The sequence below is a fragment of the Hippoglossus stenolepis genome, chromosome 12 (assembly GCF_022539355.2).
Source record: "Hippoglossus stenolepis isolate QCI-W04-F060 chromosome 12, HSTE1.2, whole genome shotgun sequence".
Taxonomy (NCBI): Eukaryota; Metazoa; Chordata; class Actinopteri; order Pleuronectiformes; family Pleuronectidae; genus Hippoglossus; species Hippoglossus stenolepis.
The window spans coordinates 3,670,243-3,690,580 of NC_061494.1; the positions used below are offsets into that span (position 1 = coordinate 3,670,243).

The following is a 20,338-nucleotide window of genomic DNA, read 5'->3' on the forward strand; positions in this document are numbered from 1 at the left end:
CATAACAAATACACACCAAACATCAACATTTAATGGTTCTTTAAAATATCAATTCTGATAAATAATAAGATTAGTTTATGTGCTTAAAAAATGAAATTTGCTGGTTGTAATACACGGTGCAGGTAATTATCTCACCACTCTATCTTGTTGTTGTGTACTCCAGTGTAAGCGCATTTCACTCCCTGCCGGAGCAGTTATTGGGTTTCACCACTGTGAGCCGTTGTTAGAGTTTGTTGATACCGCAGAACAAATGGCCAGTGTTGGGGCGATATGGAGCGATGAGCTGTTATTTTATAAGAGACTCACTTAATCCCATCATAATCCCTGTATTAGATCACACTCTGATGGTGAAAAAAGCTCCGAAGAGGAGGAACCGTAGGCAGGCAGAGAGTAGAGCCTGACAGTTAGTTGACACACACACACACACACACACACACACACACACACACACACACACACACACAGAAATACAATACACACACATAAAGGATGTGCATACCGTACATAGAGGCAGACTCTGCGTACTTGCACAAAAGCATACATATAATCGAATATACCCACATGAGCAGCGATGCACACATGCAGATGCAAACGCTCGCTCTCATCCATGCACACACACGCACTGCAACAACAGCAGCAGTGGGTCACATGACCACAGTAAGACCCCCCCTGAGATGAGTATGTGAGTGAGGAGAGAGCCAGAAAGAGAGAATAGCTTCTCCACAGATGGAAACTAGGACACCAAACCCCTGTGTGTGTTTGTTTGCATCCTACAGCATCTGTGTGTGTCCATCTGTGTGTGTCTGAAACCTCACAGTTTGTGTTGCTAGGTGTTTGTTTCCTGGAGAGAGTTGGCCAGTTGTGTATCATTCAGACTGTACAGTATGAGAAATATGTGAACTCAATGTGAGACAGAGAAAGCTCCACTTAAAACTGGTGCCTGCATTCACTTTTTCACCGCCACTGTATCAGAGCTGAGACCGACTCTCAGAGAGACAGATCCTGGTCTCTATGTGCCAAAACACAACAACTGCAGTTACGTATGTGTGTTTTATTATTTCCGTCTGTTGCCATATTAATTGATATTAACTCTAATGATATGTTCCATTTACGGAAAGTTTCCATGTGTACAGTAGTGCCCCAAATGCAACTACTGGGACATTTTGCATTTACATCCCAAAACTGAAAATATCTGTGACAATGTAAACTTTACAGTCAACTTGACATGATAGAATAGAATATTTAGCTTCTCTTACAGAAAGGCCGTTACACTAACTTGACGCGAAATATGAGAAACATGTTTAGACAAAGTATGAATGTCCTGAACGCCCAGGAGTCGTTCTCTCAGTTTGCAGTTGGAGCAGAGAGAGACAGTGGTCGGACATGAGGATGTAAACTGATGCAGTCCTTGTTTCATGTTATATCACTACGACAGGGGACAGTTGAAACACTACCTCTTTTGTCCACAGAGGCGCCAAAATAAACGCAAATGAAAACTTCCTTGAAGGACCTTTGATGTGACACACTGTCATGCAACACTGCCAGCCACTGTTAACCTTCCTGCTATCACCACAGAACAGGACAGGGATATATGATCAAGTGTTAAGTTTCTAGTTCTTTATTAAGTTGATATAAAAACAGGGTCAGATATCTTGATTGACAGCTGTGATTGACATGTGATCGGGGCAGTACTTCACTCCACTCCCTAATCACTAGTGTAAACATCTGTGACTCCAAATGACATCACCAGTGCAAGATGGCAGCACCCTTGTCCCGGATAGTTTGGCTTAATTTTTGTACAATGGGAGGAAGTGCGGATGTGTAGTCCATCTTTATACACAGCCATTGGATGAGAAAAATACCACTTTAATTTTGGGATGTGTAAGAGAGTGGGAGGAGGGGCGGGACCAGGAAGTAGCATCAGCCAATGACAGCTTGACGTATGGCACCAGCAGCATGCGAGGCGGGCGCCGTAACCAAGGGCGTATATAAATCGTGCACTAAGGATGAAAGACTGCCACAAAGGAGATTTGTGTCTACAGCAGCTAATGAGGTACTATATCAGCACAGCACCCACAGCAAAACACACACAAGCGAGCACACATCCACATACAGTACGAACAAGCACATGCACACAAGGCTCAGACACAATAAAGTGCACGAGGAGGCACCCAGGTGCATTTGTACAGTAACACACTGAACACTAGTTTTTATCCACACAAACATTAGGCCTATTCACACGTGCACACACACACACACACACACACACACAAACAAACAGGGGCCATATATAGAGTTAAATAGTTGATCAATACTGTAAATAATTTATGTAACCCACGTTTCCCTGACAAAAACACACAGAAACATTATCATCTGGTCAATGGGAGGACACATTTAGCTGAACCTCCTCCGTATGTAGTCTATGTGTGTGTGTGTGTGTGTGTGTGTGTGTGTGTGTGTGTGTGTGTGTGTGTGTGTGCGTGTGCGTGCGTGAGTGCATGCACGCTAACGTTAATATTTTAACACTCCTTTCCCACGGTAGGAATGTGTTTATAATTCATTGTGTTTTTGGAATTGCCCCGGCCCAGTCACTCAGACACACACCCTCCGTCACGCACTCTTACCCTCATCTTTCCCTGTCGTGCAGTGTATGGGGTCAGGATGCTGCACTTCCCTTTTTCACCACTAAATGTCTCTAGTTAGCAAACACCTGTAAAGGTCTGTGTGAGAGACTGACAGCTTGAGGTGAGAGACATGAAGAGAGGGGGAAGGACACAGAGTATAAAAGTGTCTGTCTGTCTCTGTGTATTTGTGTGTGTGTGTGTAGTGAAAGCATCACGTTACAGCTTCAGTCCTTAATCAGTTCCGTCAGTGTAGTAAATGAGTGTAGGTCACCTGCGTTTCAGCGGCGCTCTGAGCCCAACACACAATCAATGTAGTGACATGAGTACAACGGAGGGAAATAGACTGGGAGTGTGAAAATCTGCTTCTGGTCACTATTACTATTATTAGAGTGAAACGTGAGCTGTTACGCAGCCTGTGTGGAGCGCTGTATTGATTTAAAACAAAGTATATCTGTTCCATCAGTTGCACACAAGATGAATGACTGAAAAACACAGCTGAAACCGCTCCTGTGTAGAAGTATTGTAATGACCAAGAGTCAGAATATAACAAACTCAGTGATCGATTTTGCCCATTTAAGTATGTGGTAAGTAAAGTATCACTTTATCTACAACAATTACAATCATAAACAAATGTACACACGTCTGCAGGCAACAAAAAAGAGATGTCATCTTCAATTTAAATATTTCCCTCAGTTACCACAAGTGTTTAACAAAACACTCGAACAAACAGAAAAAGAGCATATATGTCTGTATTGTCACACACATATATGCGTGTTACAATACACACTGGACGTCTGGAATTGGATTGTGTAGCTCTGGTGTACCGTGCTTAACGTCACCCACAACCAGAGCCGGAGCTAGAAGCAAGCTATGAGATACAACTTGCTGGCCATTCTCAGTATGGACATGGCAGAGCCACCGAAGAAACCGAGGAGGATGTTGTCGCAGAAAACGAACATGAGGAAAAGAGAAAGTGATTGAACAAGAGTGAATGTAGGACGATTTTTCACTCGTTGGTGAGAGCTAAAAGAGGCCCTCTTCTGGATAGAGGCTGGCAGGAGAATCACCCAATTCCATGTGATTTGATAGACATCATGCTTAACCATTGATAACTGCCTTGTCTACTTGCTTGCTATGTTAACTTGTGTGCTACTGTTCTACTCTGAAATGAGTGCAGTGAATGTGCAAACTGCACATGTGCAGAGTTTAAGACTACAACTTGTATTTACGACAGTTGGTTACACATCCAACCTGTAGGGGGAGCCTGAGCATAGCCGAGAGCAAATATTGCTTTGTTTCGCTTCAGCACTGAAAGCAAATTTTGTTTAAAATCATCTTGGGATTTAATCTCCATCAATCCTTCTCCACATCAGAAACCTTAAAGTCGCTGGACTTACATAAGTAGCCTTCAGTTTACTGGTGAAAGATACACTTATAGCCGGACTGAGCACCGTCTCAATATACTGTAAATGCCTGCTGGTGATGTGTGTGATGAATGTGTTAATGTGCAGGCATACACAAGCATATGAATGTGCCTCCCCTGTGTGTGCAGTCTGTGCTTGTATGTGCGTGAGCTTTTCATGAGGGAGTGTGCAGCAACGACCAGGAGAGCGATGGCCCCCTTAAGACCAGTCAATGAGAGACGGACGTGGAAAGGGACGCAGCTAGCGAGACTGGCGATCAATAGTAATCATGAGGCGCTGTGGCGTTAACAGCAGATGACACATCGCTCAGGCCTTTCTACGACGCTGCAGCCCGACACAAAGCAGCACAAAGCCATAATTCCTTGTAGGCCCGGATCAATACATATATACTGTATATTTGCACAAGTATCAGACAAATAGTAAGATTATTTTTGAGGTATTTTTGCCTTTATTTGATAGCTCATTCCTCTCAGGATGCAAGACAAACTTTTTCATTCAGAGGCAGTCTTGTCAGCTGATGTTTAGTCCCTCACTCAAATTCTGTGTTGGAGGCATGTTGACCCAGAGGAAAGTAAACGAGTGTGGATCTGTGATGCTTGACACAAATCTATGTAGACATGACACAGAATTGTCTCTCAGCTCAGAAACACACCTCCCCCAGGGCAAAGTGTGTGATACACAGCTATTACATTAAGATGATGGTGAAATATATGAACACATATATGATAAATTAATGTTCTTACTCTCAGAGAACACATTTATGAAGGCAATAAGGAGGATGCCAGTAATAGTGCGAGCAGGCAACGGCTGGTCTAAACAAAGGTGCACTAGAAGTAAGCATCTAACCTGATTATACAGACAGCCTCACTGACTGACAGCAGGTCATGGTTTTACAGTATATGACTAGTGAGTATGAACAGTTCAACACTGCTTATTGTGTTTCCTCCCAAGAGTGGGGTGAAAAACCGAAGGTTCCATGAAAAGAAGTGATACTACATATTGTAGAGCATGGATTAAGCAAAAACAGTTGATGGTGGTAAATAACTCACTTCCTCTTAACTTTCAACAGAGCCAAAAAAACTGTTTCTCCCCTAATTTCTGCTTAAATAAATAAATAACACACAGAAAACTACTGTAATACTCCCCTATTATCATTGCTGTATGCACCTTAATGCCCCAGAGTGATGAGCTTTATGAACTTCCATGTGTAAAGAAAAGAAAACACAAGAAACATTTTCTGCACCAAAATGTAAAGGGTTCTTCCCTGACCCATAATACATCCTTCCACCAAGTTTCATCGATGTACAAACGCTGATGGCGACATAACCTCCTCAGTGAAGGTACTTAGATACTTAAACATTTGGTCCAGTAAGTCCCAAACTTTTGCTTTTGTCCTGCATAAGCCCCCTCATATAATTTCCACAACATGCTAATAATTCCACTTTGATCCACTGGAGACAACAACAGTGACTAATAACAATGGTAATGGCTCGGTAGCAACTGTTGTAATGCAGCAATTTGTTCTGGTATTAGTTACACCTCAGCATGTTTGACAAGTAAACATGCTTTGAATGGAAGTCCTCAGCTTTAGTTTCACTCCATATTGATAAAACAGAGATGACCACAGTGATGGCTTGATCATCTCGCCCAATCCAAGCTGACCCTGCATTTGAGGCAGTGTGCACTGTTGACCATAAACTGGATATACAAATGGACGACAAGGCAGCTCCCAACAGTGAAGCCAAAATATCTATGTTGCCCCCTGGTGGCAGTAGGCTGTAGAATAGCTCATAAACCCCACTTTCTCCGTTAGTGGATGGGACATGGGCCAAACTAATGTTTTAGGTTCATCTTAGAAAGTGTTTTTTTCAATTTAGGTTTGGTTTTAATTAATGATATAAAAAGTAGGTGTCATGATTGACTGAGAAGATGTAGAGACAACTGGTCCATCGTTATTTACAGTCTATGCCCTGGACAGACTGCCAGTCTACCACAGAGCCACCATACAGAGACCCACCCCAACCATCCCCCCTCACACATACACACAGAAATACGGCCGTGGACAAAACAATTAGAGAGGGGAGTTGTAAGTGAGCATGTGAGTGAGAGTTAGAGAGAAGGTAACGCACAATTCTCTTCCTAATCTCCCATGAGAGGAAGAATCAAGACTTCAAAAATGGTTCTTTCAGTGAGAAACGCTTGGCATAAGTACAACAACACGCACGCACACACACACACACACACACTCATCTCTCCACCAGAGCTCAGCCATCGCGGCAGATAATGAGCCCTGAATATCATTAGCGCGACACGCCAGCCTGCTTGCACCACACACTGTCTATGGTTATGCCTATTAAAACTTTATCTGTAACTCTAACCATCGACATTCAAAAATGTTCTTTGAAAAGCATGGCAGCACACTCATCACACTTCATTAAGTATACAATGAACACACTACACACGAGATTATGTCCGTGAAAACATTTGGCTTTTAACCTTCCAGTTTTTCGATTTTGGTGTCTGAAGTGGAAACAGAGTCCAGTCTAAAACCATAACCTTGAACAGAACAGCTTGTTGTGTAGTTAACTCCATATGTCTTGATAAGTATTGGTCATTGTTTTGAAGTAACAACAGTTAGCCTCGGCTCGTTCGGACATGGTGGCAGGATGACAGGAAGACAGAATTACAGCTAAACGCTTGCAAAGGTGACATTGGAAGAGAGCATGAACATATGTGATGCATAACAGAGAGCTTATGAACAATTTCATGTACCACTGAGCTAGTAACATTTGGATGCCCAAATTTTGTACATTCAAAAAGAAATGGATCTGTTGTTTAAGATAAAATCACAAAGGGTAGTAATTCTAATATCCAGGTGATTTACCTTATAATGACTTTTCACATACAAAAAACTCCTTACAAAAGAAACAAATGTAAAACTACTACTCTTCTGAGCATATCAATCACAGAGAATGGCTCTTTGTTTTATTGCATTTTGAGCCTTAAAGTTCAAATTGTAATGAAATAATATGTCAGGAGTTTGCGGGAAGTCAGCCAACTAAGCCAGGAGAAGTATTCTAATGTAAATGCTGTATACACTCAAAACTGAACATGTATTAAAGTTGATGGGGCCCGATGTCAGAAAACAATATCCTAATAAAGCTGAGGAAAATCTCTGCCTACGTTCCAGGACACTATGGAAGGACCCATCTGACTTTTTCAGTCCAGATACTGATACCTGGGCTTTGGGTATCAGCCAATACACAGTGACAGTACTGATCTGATTTTAAGTAATAAGCTGCACGCCTCGCTGTGTGAAAGAGACTGAGATCATTCTTCTATGTGTCATGTAACATCTGACTTGACTTGGATATAGTTTTCATAACTTTGTATGATAAAATGTAAAAAAAACAACTGCAAACTCAATATATATAATTTACAGAATTCGCATGTATTCTTTGAACAATACACCATCAACTTGGTAAGTAAGTCTTTAAAATTAAAAGAAATTACAATACAAGATCAAACCTTTGATTTGATCTTGGATTTAAAAGATTTAGGATTTAAAATTTCAATGTGAAACAATACAACCGCATCAAACTAGAACGAAATGTGAATATTAAACCACAATTTGAGCGCAAACTAGAACACCTCCAAACTGCTTTTCAACTCCCTCCATTCTATGTTTGCTCTCAAAAAGAATTGAAGAGAAGAGATCGTCCCTAATCCCTCCAATACTTCATCCAGCTATGTAAATTAGGGTAGAGTATCTACTCAAGTTGAAATGTACTGCTATTGTTCAGTTCTAGGACAGGTTTTGGGTCTGCATCTGAAATATCTAACATCTAATTGTGTTAACTTTCTGAATTAATAAGACACATTCTGCCAGAAAGAAGAAACTCCACTTTCAAGTCACTTAATCAAAAGCAGTAAAAACCGATCTTGGAATATAGAGCACACTGATAGACTGCATATCATTTAAGACCAGAAAAACCCTTGCCAACACTTCCACTTTATCTTTGAATGTTTAGTTTGCGTGGAGCAGAAACAGCAGGCAGAGTAACTTTGTCCGTTTGGACCACTGTGTCAAGCAAGATTAATCAATCCTCAAGTAATTAAATGAATCCATGTCAAACAGTAACTCAAAGCCGGTCAGCTGTCCAGCTATACAGGTACATAAGGGCTCCATTCTGCCAGAACCTTCTTCTTTAGAGCTAATGCTCATTGTACCAAGCTTTAGAAAGGGAGCGAGGCTGCTATGTAAAGCACACCAAAGCACTCTTGGGCAGCCATGGCGTTCAAACCCAGCCAAGTATCATCAAAGTGCCAGTTTGGCAGCTGCCCTGAGGGAAAGCCGCCAAGGCCAAGTAAGGTTCTCAACCTGACACAACTACTCGAGCAGAGGAAGGTGTTAAAAGCGTGTCCACCAGGAATGTTTCTCCCGCAGTATCCTATCAGATGATTCTGCCTACCTCTTATTTAACCAAGCTACACGATGATGAGACAGCCATGGAGCAGACCGATACACAAAACCAAGAAAAACAGCAAGAGCAGCTACGACGGCCCAGAGGCGAAGCTTTGTCTCCCGTTCACTTCAAATCTGTGCGAGAAAGAGCGCGAATAAAACATTCACTTCCTGTGGCGAAGCAAATCACAGTGTGGCTTCGCGTGGAGTTCAACAGTACAAACTCTGATCCGCAATATTCTCTTCACATTCGTGTATGTGTGACCGTGCTCTTATTTAGGCTTTTGAACCAACCAGTATCCACCTGCCTGTCCACTACTGTGCTCACTGTGTGAGACAAACCTGTCCCACTGTGACAGACACGGTTACATCTAAGATTTAAGATCTAAGACTTGATGGATCCAAACCCTACACACAAATAATTAAATAAGAATGAGTTAAGTGTTTTATGGAAATGGAGAACTAAAATGCGGTTATGTGCAATAGACATTTAGTGAAATTGTACTAATCAAAATATTTTTTATCGCTTCATCTTTACCTGTAAGTTAACTTTAGCTCAATAGGCACTTCAACCAATTACCGGCCGTTCGATCCCCGGCTCTTTCATTCTGCATGCAGATACTCTACAGTGTGTGATAGATGTGTGATAGCGAAGGCGCTGCACATAGATACAATGTGTGTACTGTAAAAGCTCTATATAAATACAGATCATTCAGATAACATGAGCCTTTAGTTTTAAATTCTCTCAGTATCATGAGCTTGTTTCTAATCTGAGCTTGTCTGTGTAGAGTCTTCCCATTCTCCCCATGTCCACACAGGCTTGTTGGCACCTCCTCCCACACAGAGGAAGAACTAGCAAAATCTAAAATAGTTTGTGTGTGTCTACATGACCTCCCTCTGGTCCTGGTTGTTTCCTTGCATGGCATGCATCGTGCCGGGTGAGGAGGTCAGTAAGCATGAAAAAAACAATGCATGAACAGATCCAGTAGTGAGATGTAGTAAATAATAACAGATGTCATGTGACGCTTTCAACCATTAGCATCATTTAGGCAGCTGCTGCTGCAACAAGCCGTAGGACTTGCAGTGACAGACACATGGACAGACAGAAAGATACATACATGGTACATTCACACATACACATTCTGTCGGGACTCATTAGGATGGCTTGTCTTTGAGGTTGCAGGCAGAGTACTGTAGCTCTGAAAGAAAAAGAAACACAGCACTCACCACTTTGTCCTGCTGCAGCCCAGTCAGCCATCCATGTATAATGAAAAGAAAGACAGAGACAATTTGAGAAAAGATGATATCTGAAAGCATGACCATGATCCTACAGCCCTACCACTAACAAACACTGTATTGCACATGTATACCTCAGAATCCAATAATATTACAGCCAATGAAAACAAAATAATATGTTGCAATTCTTTAAATGCCACAACAAGTCAGTAAACCTGAGCAACAAAACAGAATGATAATGAGTTATTGAGGCCCCTAAATATGCTTGCTTCAGGTTCTTGGTTAAAAATGATAGAATGTAAATCACAATCTCTGGTGTCAAAGTCAAATGCTTTGGACGCTAGGGCCACACTGTGGATTTTTACTTTGAAAAACACAGCTGGTTTCGTTTTAGTTTGAAAACTCCGGGATTGTGTTCAAGTCTGAGCAGGCAGAACAATAACAAAACCACCAATGTGAAATTCTCAATCGGATTTTCTTAGTCACAACGTATCAGCACTTAATATCAACAATACTTTAATGTATGAAATACCCAAAATAGAAAAGAAAACATCATCTGTGTGTGTGTGTGTTCGTGTATGTGCCTTTCAAGGACACACTATTACTGAATACAGGCACCACCCATAACACACCACACAGGACCACCCAGCTGAACTCTACCTGTGTCAGCCAGTGACTAATTAGGATGTACTTTTGAGTGTGTGTGTGTGTGTGTGTGTGGTGTGTGTGTGTGTGTGTGTGTGTGTGTGTGTGTGTGTGTGTGTAGTGTATGTGTAAGTGTGTGTGTAAGTGTATGTGTAATAGGTGATGTCCTTTCTCACACCCCTCCCTCCTACCTACACACTCACACGGACTCACACACACACACAAACACACCCTGCTGTGTGTGTATAGGGCACCTCCGGACCCCTGGGACACCGAGACAGAGTGGGAGACCACCCCCTCTGTCGACAGCTCAGTCTAATGCCCAATTAACCTTTACTAGCTCCTGCCTGGGTCACACACACACACTCTAACACATGGGCACAGATCACATTCACGCACCTGGGTGAACGCATAAGCCCACAGTAACACACACAGATCTAATATACAGTGCATATCAACACACAAAGCATACTATGTAGACATTTGAACACACACACACACATGTGCCACGGCTCATCACCTGAGCTCCAACACCTGAGGCCTGGTCCGACACACACGACCTGAACAGCTGCATTAAGGCCATAAGCGTGTTTGGGTTTCTTAAACCACTCAGTGCAGATTGGGGTTCCAGAATGGATATGAATGTATAGATTCATTTACGCAGGAAAAAATAATATAGCTTAGCCAAGACAAATATACAAATACAAATGAAACCAATTAATACACACATAGAAAAGCTTTATTATATTGCATTGTATTGGTATTTATCTGTACCATCAAGTATATGTTTCAGTATTACTACACTTACCTTTACATTCATGAATTCATTTTATTTTCATTTTCAATTTTTGTATTTCTGTGTATCCATGCAGCTCTGTTACTTTTACCTGAATAGTGGAGTGACCCAACGACCATGTGCTCTACAGGGAGGTTAGTGCCACCTACATTAATATAGTTAATGAATAACAAACAAAATATCAATAAATACATTAATTATGTATCCATTATTTATTTAATAATTTCTAATTTCTAATTATTTATTATCGGTAGTCATTTCAGTTTCTCTTCATATATTCATTAACTTTACCAAGGAGGTTAGGTTTCACAGTTTGTTTGTTGGTTTGCTTGTTTGTCAGCAGGATTAGTGTTTTTTTTGTTCGTTACACAATGTACTGTTCTGCAGCTGCTGTAGCACTTTGGCCCAAGAAATATTTCCCCGTGGGGACAGTAAAGTATATATGATTTGAGTCCTACTTTTACCCTATGAGGGTTAAGGAAGAGGATGTTGGGCCCCATGAGGCAAACTGTGATTTTTTTCTATGCAGATAGAATTTGATTTGATTTGAGTATGCAAAAACCACTGAACGTATTTCCACAAAACTTAGTGGAACGATGGAACATGGGCCAAGAAAGAGCCCATTCAATTTTGGCACAGAGCAACAAATTCCAACAATGGGGCAGATCCAGGATTTGTATTTGTTTTTCTTGAACATTGCAAGATAAAAGGTATTTTTTTACATTTTCATAGATTTATCAGATCATAATTATTCGATCTTGATGAAAATTAAAGGGGGCTATTGGTCATTGGCGGAGGTATTTGCTCCTGTGTGCCATTCTAGTTATGAATGTATTTATTTTAAACTTTGTTTATATTCTTCTTTTCAACAGAATTGAATACAAGCAGCATTAAAACTATTATACAGGCTCACAGGGGACCCAGGTCTTAAGACATGGGATTTTGTTTCTCTCACCTGTGTGTAAATACACAGTAATTTCTGTCGAGATTCTTTTCTGTATAGCATAATTTTCTATAAATTGTGAATGAAGGCTTAAAAGAGAAAAATGAACTTATTCTCACTTTCCTCTCAGCTAGTTTATTAGGTAAACTAATGCACTCAAATATGTCAGCCCTACAATAAATCGTACATTCATTTTTCAGTTCTTGGGGGAGCATTTTAAATGGAAGTTGATTCAACATGGAGCCTAAAGTTTGCTGTTGCACGTAGAAGTGTCCTTGTATACCGCAGAGTGTTAACGTACCGTGTTGGATCTCAGTGACACTCGCCCCCCACAGCGGGCGCAGAACTTGGTCTGGCAGTACGAGCACAGGTTCCCACAGCCATCTGCAAACTTTGTCTTGTGGCAGATGCCGCAGGTTGGCGCGTCGTCCCGGTGAACAGCCGAACCCGCCGCCGCCGAGGCCTGCCTGATCACCGTCTCCCTGTAGCTGGACAACTGCTGCTGGATGCCCCTGGAAAATAATTATAACAGTAAAGAAACATTAACACTATCTGTCAGAGAAAGCCTTCCTCCTTTTGCTTCACATCTGTTATGTCACTCTTCTTCATAAAAATTATCATCTTTATGTCCCATTCATTCACAATTCTCTTTCACTCTGTAGTACTGTTGAGTGATTATCCAATCAGATTTTGCCATCATCTCAATCAGCCAATCGTGTCGTTGGTGTCAGACCTTGAATCTGTTCTCCCCTCTGTAACTGTCATGTCAGTGTTTCCTCCCCAGTCACCTCCAGTCACTCATCTCATTCCGATCCTCAACATTTCCTATACAATGTGACCACGCCCCCTTTCATCACATCACAAGGGGGTCTGAACGTCAAATCGACTCTCATTTGTATCACATCATTCTTATCTCTGATTGGGTATGGCAATAAATTGTGTTCACTTTTCAGTGGAAGTCTCTCCAGTGGAAATACACCAACTTTAACCAAAGTGCTTGTCACACGGTCGAACAGAAGTCAATCCCCTCCGCCAACTTTTAGAACTGAACTGCGTACAAAAGTTTTGTGATCTATAAATGTCTAAACCACGGTTTGTCCAAACACATCATGTTGAGGTTTCGATATTTCAGTCTGAACCAAAGTGGTGGAACAAACTTACTGGTGGCAACAGATCAAGGGATCAACAAAGTCATTACAGTTTATCCTCTGGGGACCTTCTGTAATCCATTTCATGGCAATCTGTCAAGACATTTCACTCACTTAAGGAAAAGTCAAGGGATTCATCCTCTACCAACCATGAGTGTTGGTACAAAATGTCACGGGGATCCATCCAATTATGGTTGAGACATTTCAGTCTGGAAAACAGTGGTGGAGCAACCAAGCAGCCATTCCTGTAGCTGCTGTGGCTCCAAAAACAACGATTAAATGAAAGGAACATCTGTCTGCCCTGAGAAAAACAGTACTCCACTACGCTTATGGTGCAATCAGTCAATTCCATATATTGTAAATGATCGCAAATCACAATCAATCGGGTGATAAGGCAAAACAAGACAAGACAAGAACTGTAGAAAAAAGGTGTTGCAATATAATAAATAAATAAAGGGGAGGAAAGGTGAACCAAAGCCAGAAAGTGAAGGAGACCATGGCTGCATTACGTTTAGTCAATATCGCCGTTCTCAATAGTGTTTGTGTGTTTTGGTTCAATCCACTTTTTTTTCTCCGTCTGCTGTTGTTTCAGGCTGCTTCGCCGACACAGGAACGTCTTCAGATCGATACGAGGAATAAAGGGGGAGAGTATTGGTTTTATCTAAGACGTTACAGTATGTTGATGAATTGGATTTCACACTGTGGAGATTGAGGAGAGAGCGAATAGAAGGGAAGCAGGCCGGAGAGGGGAAGAAGTGAGGGTGCTGACAATCACACGGAGAGGAGGTGCATACACTTTTATCTTACGAGGTCAGAGGGAGTTTTCATAGCTTTCATTTGAAAAGGTAGATCAGTTAAAACCAGAGGAGAGGAGAGAGAGGAGAGAGGGAGAGGAGAGGAGAGGAGAGGAGAGGAGAGGAGAGGAGAGGGGAGGGGAGGGGAGGGAGAATAGAGGAGAAGTACATGGAAAAAGGTTTTCCCTAAGGTGGCACAAAAAAATCCAACTAATCCAAATAACACAATTAGAAACCACATAACTCGGTGGACTGAAATGACCAAAGAACAGCACAAATGTGATTTAGCCCTGAAACACACTTGCTTCATAAATCAACAATAAAGCTAATAAAATGATGAGGATGTTGTACAGACACTGCAACAGACTGACAGACAAACCTGGCTACAGGAAAAAAACAGGGGAGGGTAAGAGAAAGGGGGAGTGGAGAAAATGAATGAGCAGAGCGGAGGATAGAATGAAAAGAGAGGATGTTATAAAAGAGATGATATAGGAAGAGAATGAAGGAGTAGATGAAGTTAAAAAAGGAGGAGAGGAGGGAGGGAAAGGTTGAAGGGAGAAAATTAGAAGAGAAGAAATGAGAGGAGGAAGGAGGTAGAGGGGAAAGTGTAGAAGGAGGCGAAGAGGAGAAGGAGAACACAGTAAAGAAAAAGGATATTGTGTAAAGGGGGGAGAGGGGTACAAGGGAAGAAGGAATCATTTCTACCTTTTTACGCCATAAAGTTAAACAGCAAACAAACAAGAAAACAATATATAAAATATCAAAGACTTAATTTAATGTATTTTTACACACAGTATATAGAACTCTTCCCAATATGTGTCCACATCAATATACAGAACACGAAACAATAAACAGACAAGACTTACAAACCAGATGACAAGTCGTGATTCCCACTAATATGTAACCATTTTAAAGAATCAAGTGAATAAGGAACGTGTCTTCCACAGTGTGTGTTGAGTTTCCAGAGCCATGTTGTACTGCTGGTTCACAATGATGATCTCTGATGTTCTCACTCTCAGTCTCCACTCACTCAATCTGCTCAGAAGAGTAAAGAGCATTTACCCTGATATAACATTCATGGCACTGAGTGTAATTCGCTCGCTGTGGCTGCAGTGGCCTACAATATACTTACAGACCGACAGTTAGCGACGAAGCCTCCTCCCCCATCAGCTCAGCCTGTAAAACTACAAATCCCAGCAGCGGACGCCAGAGGAAAGGAAGTCCGAGATGCAGTCATTTGATGGTCATTTGAACATTGCTCCTTTGGGTGTAACAGAACAAACCGTTCGTCCAAAAACACCTTGAAAAAAACCTGTACAGGCTCCGAGGGACCCGGTGGGTGAAACTCAACCTGCCCCTGGAAATATTAAAACCTGCCCAGTGCGCATGCACACACACACACACACAAACACACTCACACACACCCCTCTTGTAATCTCTGCACAAACAAATTCGTTAGCATTTACACAAACACTTCCTGGGAGCAATAGCCAAAGGTCACAGAGAGGTCACCTGCTGCTGCAGCACCGCAGGATTTACTTCCTGATCCATGGCGCTCGCTGTGTTTGTCCCAACCCCTGGCTTTGTTCACAGCCTAATACAGTTAGACTAATAGACAGTGTGGGCCTGATATATAGACTAAGTGTGATTGATCACGTTTATTGTATAGATGATCAATACTACATTGGTTGTTCATGGGACTTGAATCCGGGGATTTGGCTCAGATTCAGCGTGTTTTGTTTAGTTTTTGATATGACTGTTGGCGTCTTATTTGTTATTTCACAGGCATTATTGCTGATGATAGGTGGCTTTAATCCAAAATAGCTTCTATGGGTATTAGACTTAATAAATCCATGTCATCTGGATGTAACCACTCAGTATTAAATGCTTAGAAGGGCTCAGTTCCTCCGTCCTTATTGTCATTTTCTTATTGGGTTCACAGAGTTCTTCCAGAACTCTTTCCTTATACCTTATTCCCAATGTGTCCTGCCTCCTGCATGCTCTACCCAGGTGCTCCTCTTCACCTGAATGCTTCGCTCCTGCTACCTACTTCATTTGTGAAGGGCAAACTCCAGACAAAGCCCCTACCCCATTGTTAAGACAATTGCTGGAGGTTATGTCTGACTTTAGATTTATTTATCTAATATTATCTATTTTTCTTCTGTCCGTCACGATCCTCCTGTTTCCTGAGATAATGAGTTTTTTTTACTGGTCTTCTGGACACTTCCTGGTTTTGGCCGTGTATATGTTTGCCTTCTCCCTGCTTTATTCCTCTACCTAGTGTGTGCAACTGGATGGACGAAACAATCCTTGTTTACCAGTATGATTTTTGAATGCTTCCTCTTTTTATACCTGCCGCTCATAGTCAGGTGAACACAAATAGCACTTATGTGTAGTAACCAATGACAGGCATCATGTCAACATGAGAAATCTCTTGACGGACGTTGAATGTCAAGAGATGCACTTTCCAAGAAAAATGTATTTTTGTTAGAGTAAAGGACGAGCCAGTGTGTCTACTTTGCGGACACATGATTGCAGCGATACAGTTGGAAACATGCAGCCAAACTGGATGAGTTGCGAGGGCAAATGCTCAGATAAAGTAAACGCTCTTCTGTTAAACAGTTCCAGCCCTCGCATTGGAGAGTTAAGCGTGATATACTGTATATGTTCAATAATTTAGTGTGACTCATGAAGGGTGTTATAAAACGAAACTAACCCTTGATAGACAAAAGGTTGGCTGGATTCTTAGCTTAGCAACTAGTGAGAGTCCAAGCTAGCATTGAAGGAAGAGGAATCTCAAGTTTAATATTTAACAGAGCATGTACAAAATATTCAGCATGACACCCATTATCATTTAGTTTAAAAGAGCGAGTTCCTTCCATGGTTTGGATCCTCTCTACTCATGACTCTTCCAATTTGCAAAGTAAGACTCGCTTGTAAAAGTAGATTCAGACGCACTTCGAACTGACAATAGCAGCTTGAAAAATAATCTTAGCTATTAATAAAGCTAGTTAGAATTGGTTAAGTCTTTTAAAGTCTTAACTAGACCTTTTAAGATATATATAAAAAAATACACTAGGATGTCATCTAGCAACTTTTCAAGCAGGTTTAGCTTATATACTGTGTATAAGCATTCACTAACACGCCAACAATTGACTGGGGATGTGTGACATTTGTTGTCCTTTCACCAAAGTCAACAGTTACCACCCAGGCAATCGTCAACAGCCGTTTTCAGACATTACCTGCGGATAAAGGGAGATATTTGTTTTCTTTTTAATTTTTCCGTCTGTTACGTGTTATAAACATCAACAATTCCCTCCCTCGCTTGCAGCGAATCCAGTGGGGAATCCCACGCTGTGTTCTCACATCGGATTCTCCCGACTTTCTTCAGACTTTATACTAGGGGGCCAGGCGGAGAAAGTCCGCAGATAATCCGGAGGCTCTCACTCGGACATTTGCGTTGACACATGCACCTGCTCTGGGGTAAATGCGGAGAATCTCCAGAGTTCAGTGCATGTCTAAAAGCAGCTAATGTACAATGAGAGTTACGTGTTACCCTTGTTTTGTGTGTGGTTGTGTGAGTTGCAATGAATCAGGCAAAGTAGGACATACTGGAGAAGAAAAAGACAAGAATAGGAACAGGAAATGTATCAAGTACGTCACCGCCAGTCAGTCAGTCAGTCAGTCAGTCAGTCAACAACAAGAAGCCATCAAATTCTCTCTTACAGGTGAGAAGAAAAATCTTTATCACATCAAACAACATTGTCAGGAAACGTATGGAGGGGTTGGGGGGGGGGGGTGGCTGATCATTACAACAACACAACTGGCAGGAGGACGGCGGGAAAGGAAGGGAAGGAGAAGCAGAGAGAATGAGGAAGAAAGAGATCAGAGAGAAACGTACAGAGCGACAGAGACATGGATAACGGGCTCATTAGGAAAATGCAGGAAAGAAATACATATTCAAAATGTAGCAAGACACAAGGTTAAACCTTGAGAATGAAAAGCTTCACTTTCCTGCACAAACACAGAGTAAAAAACGTCCTCAGCCTTCCCATCAAAACATTCAATGACTTCAACAACTTAAAAGTAAAGCCTTTGTGTGTGTAACTACAGTGTGTGGATACATATATGCATATTTCAAACAAACTGTCCACAGCTCACAGCAGGAAGCAGCATTAATGAAAAGCGTCTCATAATTGAGCTATAGGAGGAATAACGAGCTCCACGCACAGAGAGAAACCTAAGCTTTGCTCACAAGAATATAACTAAAATTGGGATGTATGCACAAGCTACGCATTGCAAAAAAAGAACGCCTCATATGGAAAACTAATTATTATTAGGAGTTTATTATAGGAATTTCCATTACACCTAAGCGACCAACAGCGACTCTTTGGCTCAGAGGAAGAAGATACATCAGGCTTTGGAAACGCGGGCAACACAAAGACAGTTTGACGGTTTGAAGAGCGAGGAAGGTGGATGAGTAAAAGGTGAAGAAGGATGGAGGAATAGAAAGAGGATGAGAGGCAGGGACGAGCTTCAGGACTAACTTTATAGCAGTGTGACAGATGCTACGATGCACCGTAACTCTGAGCCGGGCAGCGCATGGACGTTTACCTGGCAAGGACAACAGCGAGGACACACAAACACACACACACACACACACACACACACACACACACACACACACACACACACACACACACACAAACCAACATTTTGATCTTGTGGGGATATCCCTTGTTGGCATCCTGAAGGTTTAAACTTTGAATTTTGATTGTCGGTGCAATCAAATACAAAATACAAATACAAATTAAATTCTAAATTGAACTGTTGAACTTTATTCTTTATTCTAACACATAAATTATTCTTTCTGTGTCATTTATGGTTCCAGTTTCATGGAGCTGTGGAAATGGTGCTTATGTAGGTCACTGACCTTTTCCCTGTACTCACTGAATGGACTCAGTCTCTGTGTGTGTGTGTGTGTGTGTGTGTGTGTGTGTGTGTGTGTGTGTGTGTGTGTGTGTGTGTGTGTGTGTGTGTGTGTGTGTGTGTGTGTGTGTGTGTGTGTGTGTGTGTTTGTGTGCGCTTGATTAACTTTTTAGGGCTGATTATCAAAGCTCAAGGTATAGCTCAACAAAAACGTATTTTCTCCACAAATCATAGAGATAGAATCTAAAGCTTATATGAAGTCACAAAAAGTCAGAAAATGATGTTGTGCATAATATCTCAGAAACCTACAGGACTTTACACGTGATCCGAAGCTTCTATAGATTAAAAAATTATACATGATCGTATGGTAGAAATTAAGTCATCACGATGTAAGAACTCAGAAAATGCAATTATAAAAGTCTTGGTAATTCATCAACTTCTGCAGCCAATAAGATTAAAGAGATGATGCACAGCTTATTCAGATTAACCAACCATTCATCATCATCATGACCATGTCACTGTGAAATGACATTATTACAATATAAAAAAGTTAGCGTTACCTGATTGGGGTATATACAGTGTGTAAGAATTACCCCTCGGATGATTTTCATTAACATTGTGTGTCCACTTACTCTCACCTCTTGCTAATGAGCTCCCAGTTTTTTTCTGCAGTCAAAGCTTCCTTTCAATTTCCTCAACTGTTTCCCCCCAAATGGTTTTGGACCTCTTTCTCCAGGAGCCTGGATCCTCAATAAAAGCTTAAAGTTTCAGGTAAACAGCTCCAAAAAAAAGTTACAGACCTCCTGCAGGACACACTGTAGATGTGTCTAAAAATAAGGCAGATAAAATAGCTGAGTCCTTCAGTCCTTGAGCACCATCGCTGCTGCTCAGCCAAAAGCTGGCACTGGCCTCTCCACTCCCGGGCTTTAATAAAGGAGGGTGGCACCAGGTTGGGTGTTGGGAGCCAGTTTCAACTCTTCCTGTAGTGACTCAGGCCTCTATGGCCGAATATGAGTCACTCCTCCTGTTCCTGGATCGATATTCAAAAAGCAGGCAGACATGAATCAAATAACAATGAGTCAGTGTCAGAGAAAATCACCTCGCAGCCATTTACAAATTAAGCACTCCGTCTCTCTCCGCCTCATTCTCATTCACTCTCCAACACTCACTTTTAAAGTTACACTCAGTTCTGGTGAGAGATGTTGGAGTGAAAACCTTCAAAAGTTTCATTCTGTCCAACTCTTTCCTCAACCCAACTTCTCTCCTCCTCCCGGCAGCGTTCTCTCCCTCCATTCTTTAATCTACACACGTATACAAACACACACACACACACA

The 20,338-nt window shown here is 41.6% G+C and overlaps 1 protein-coding gene across 21 annotated transcripts in view; it reads right to left on the reverse strand.

The window, feature by feature from the left end:
• LOC118119319 (regulating synaptic membrane exocytosis protein 1) overlaps window positions 1–20,338 on the reverse strand; it is an 89,628-nt gene that overhangs the window by 55,462 nt on the left and 13,828 nt on the right. For 20 of the 21 annotated variants that reach the window (XM_035173185.2, XM_035173162.2, XM_047342412.1 and 17 more), the window contains exons 3-4: window positions 12,435–12,645; window positions 9,741–9,752 (exon numbers count right to left, since the gene is read on the reverse strand). In XM_035173185.2, coding sequence (XP_035029076.1) covers window positions 9,741–9,752; window positions 12,435–12,645 — 223 coding nt within the window. The remainder of the gene's footprint in view (window positions 1–9,740; window positions 9,753–12,434; window positions 12,646–20,338) is intronic. The other variant, XM_035173160.2, reaches the window with a different exon arrangement.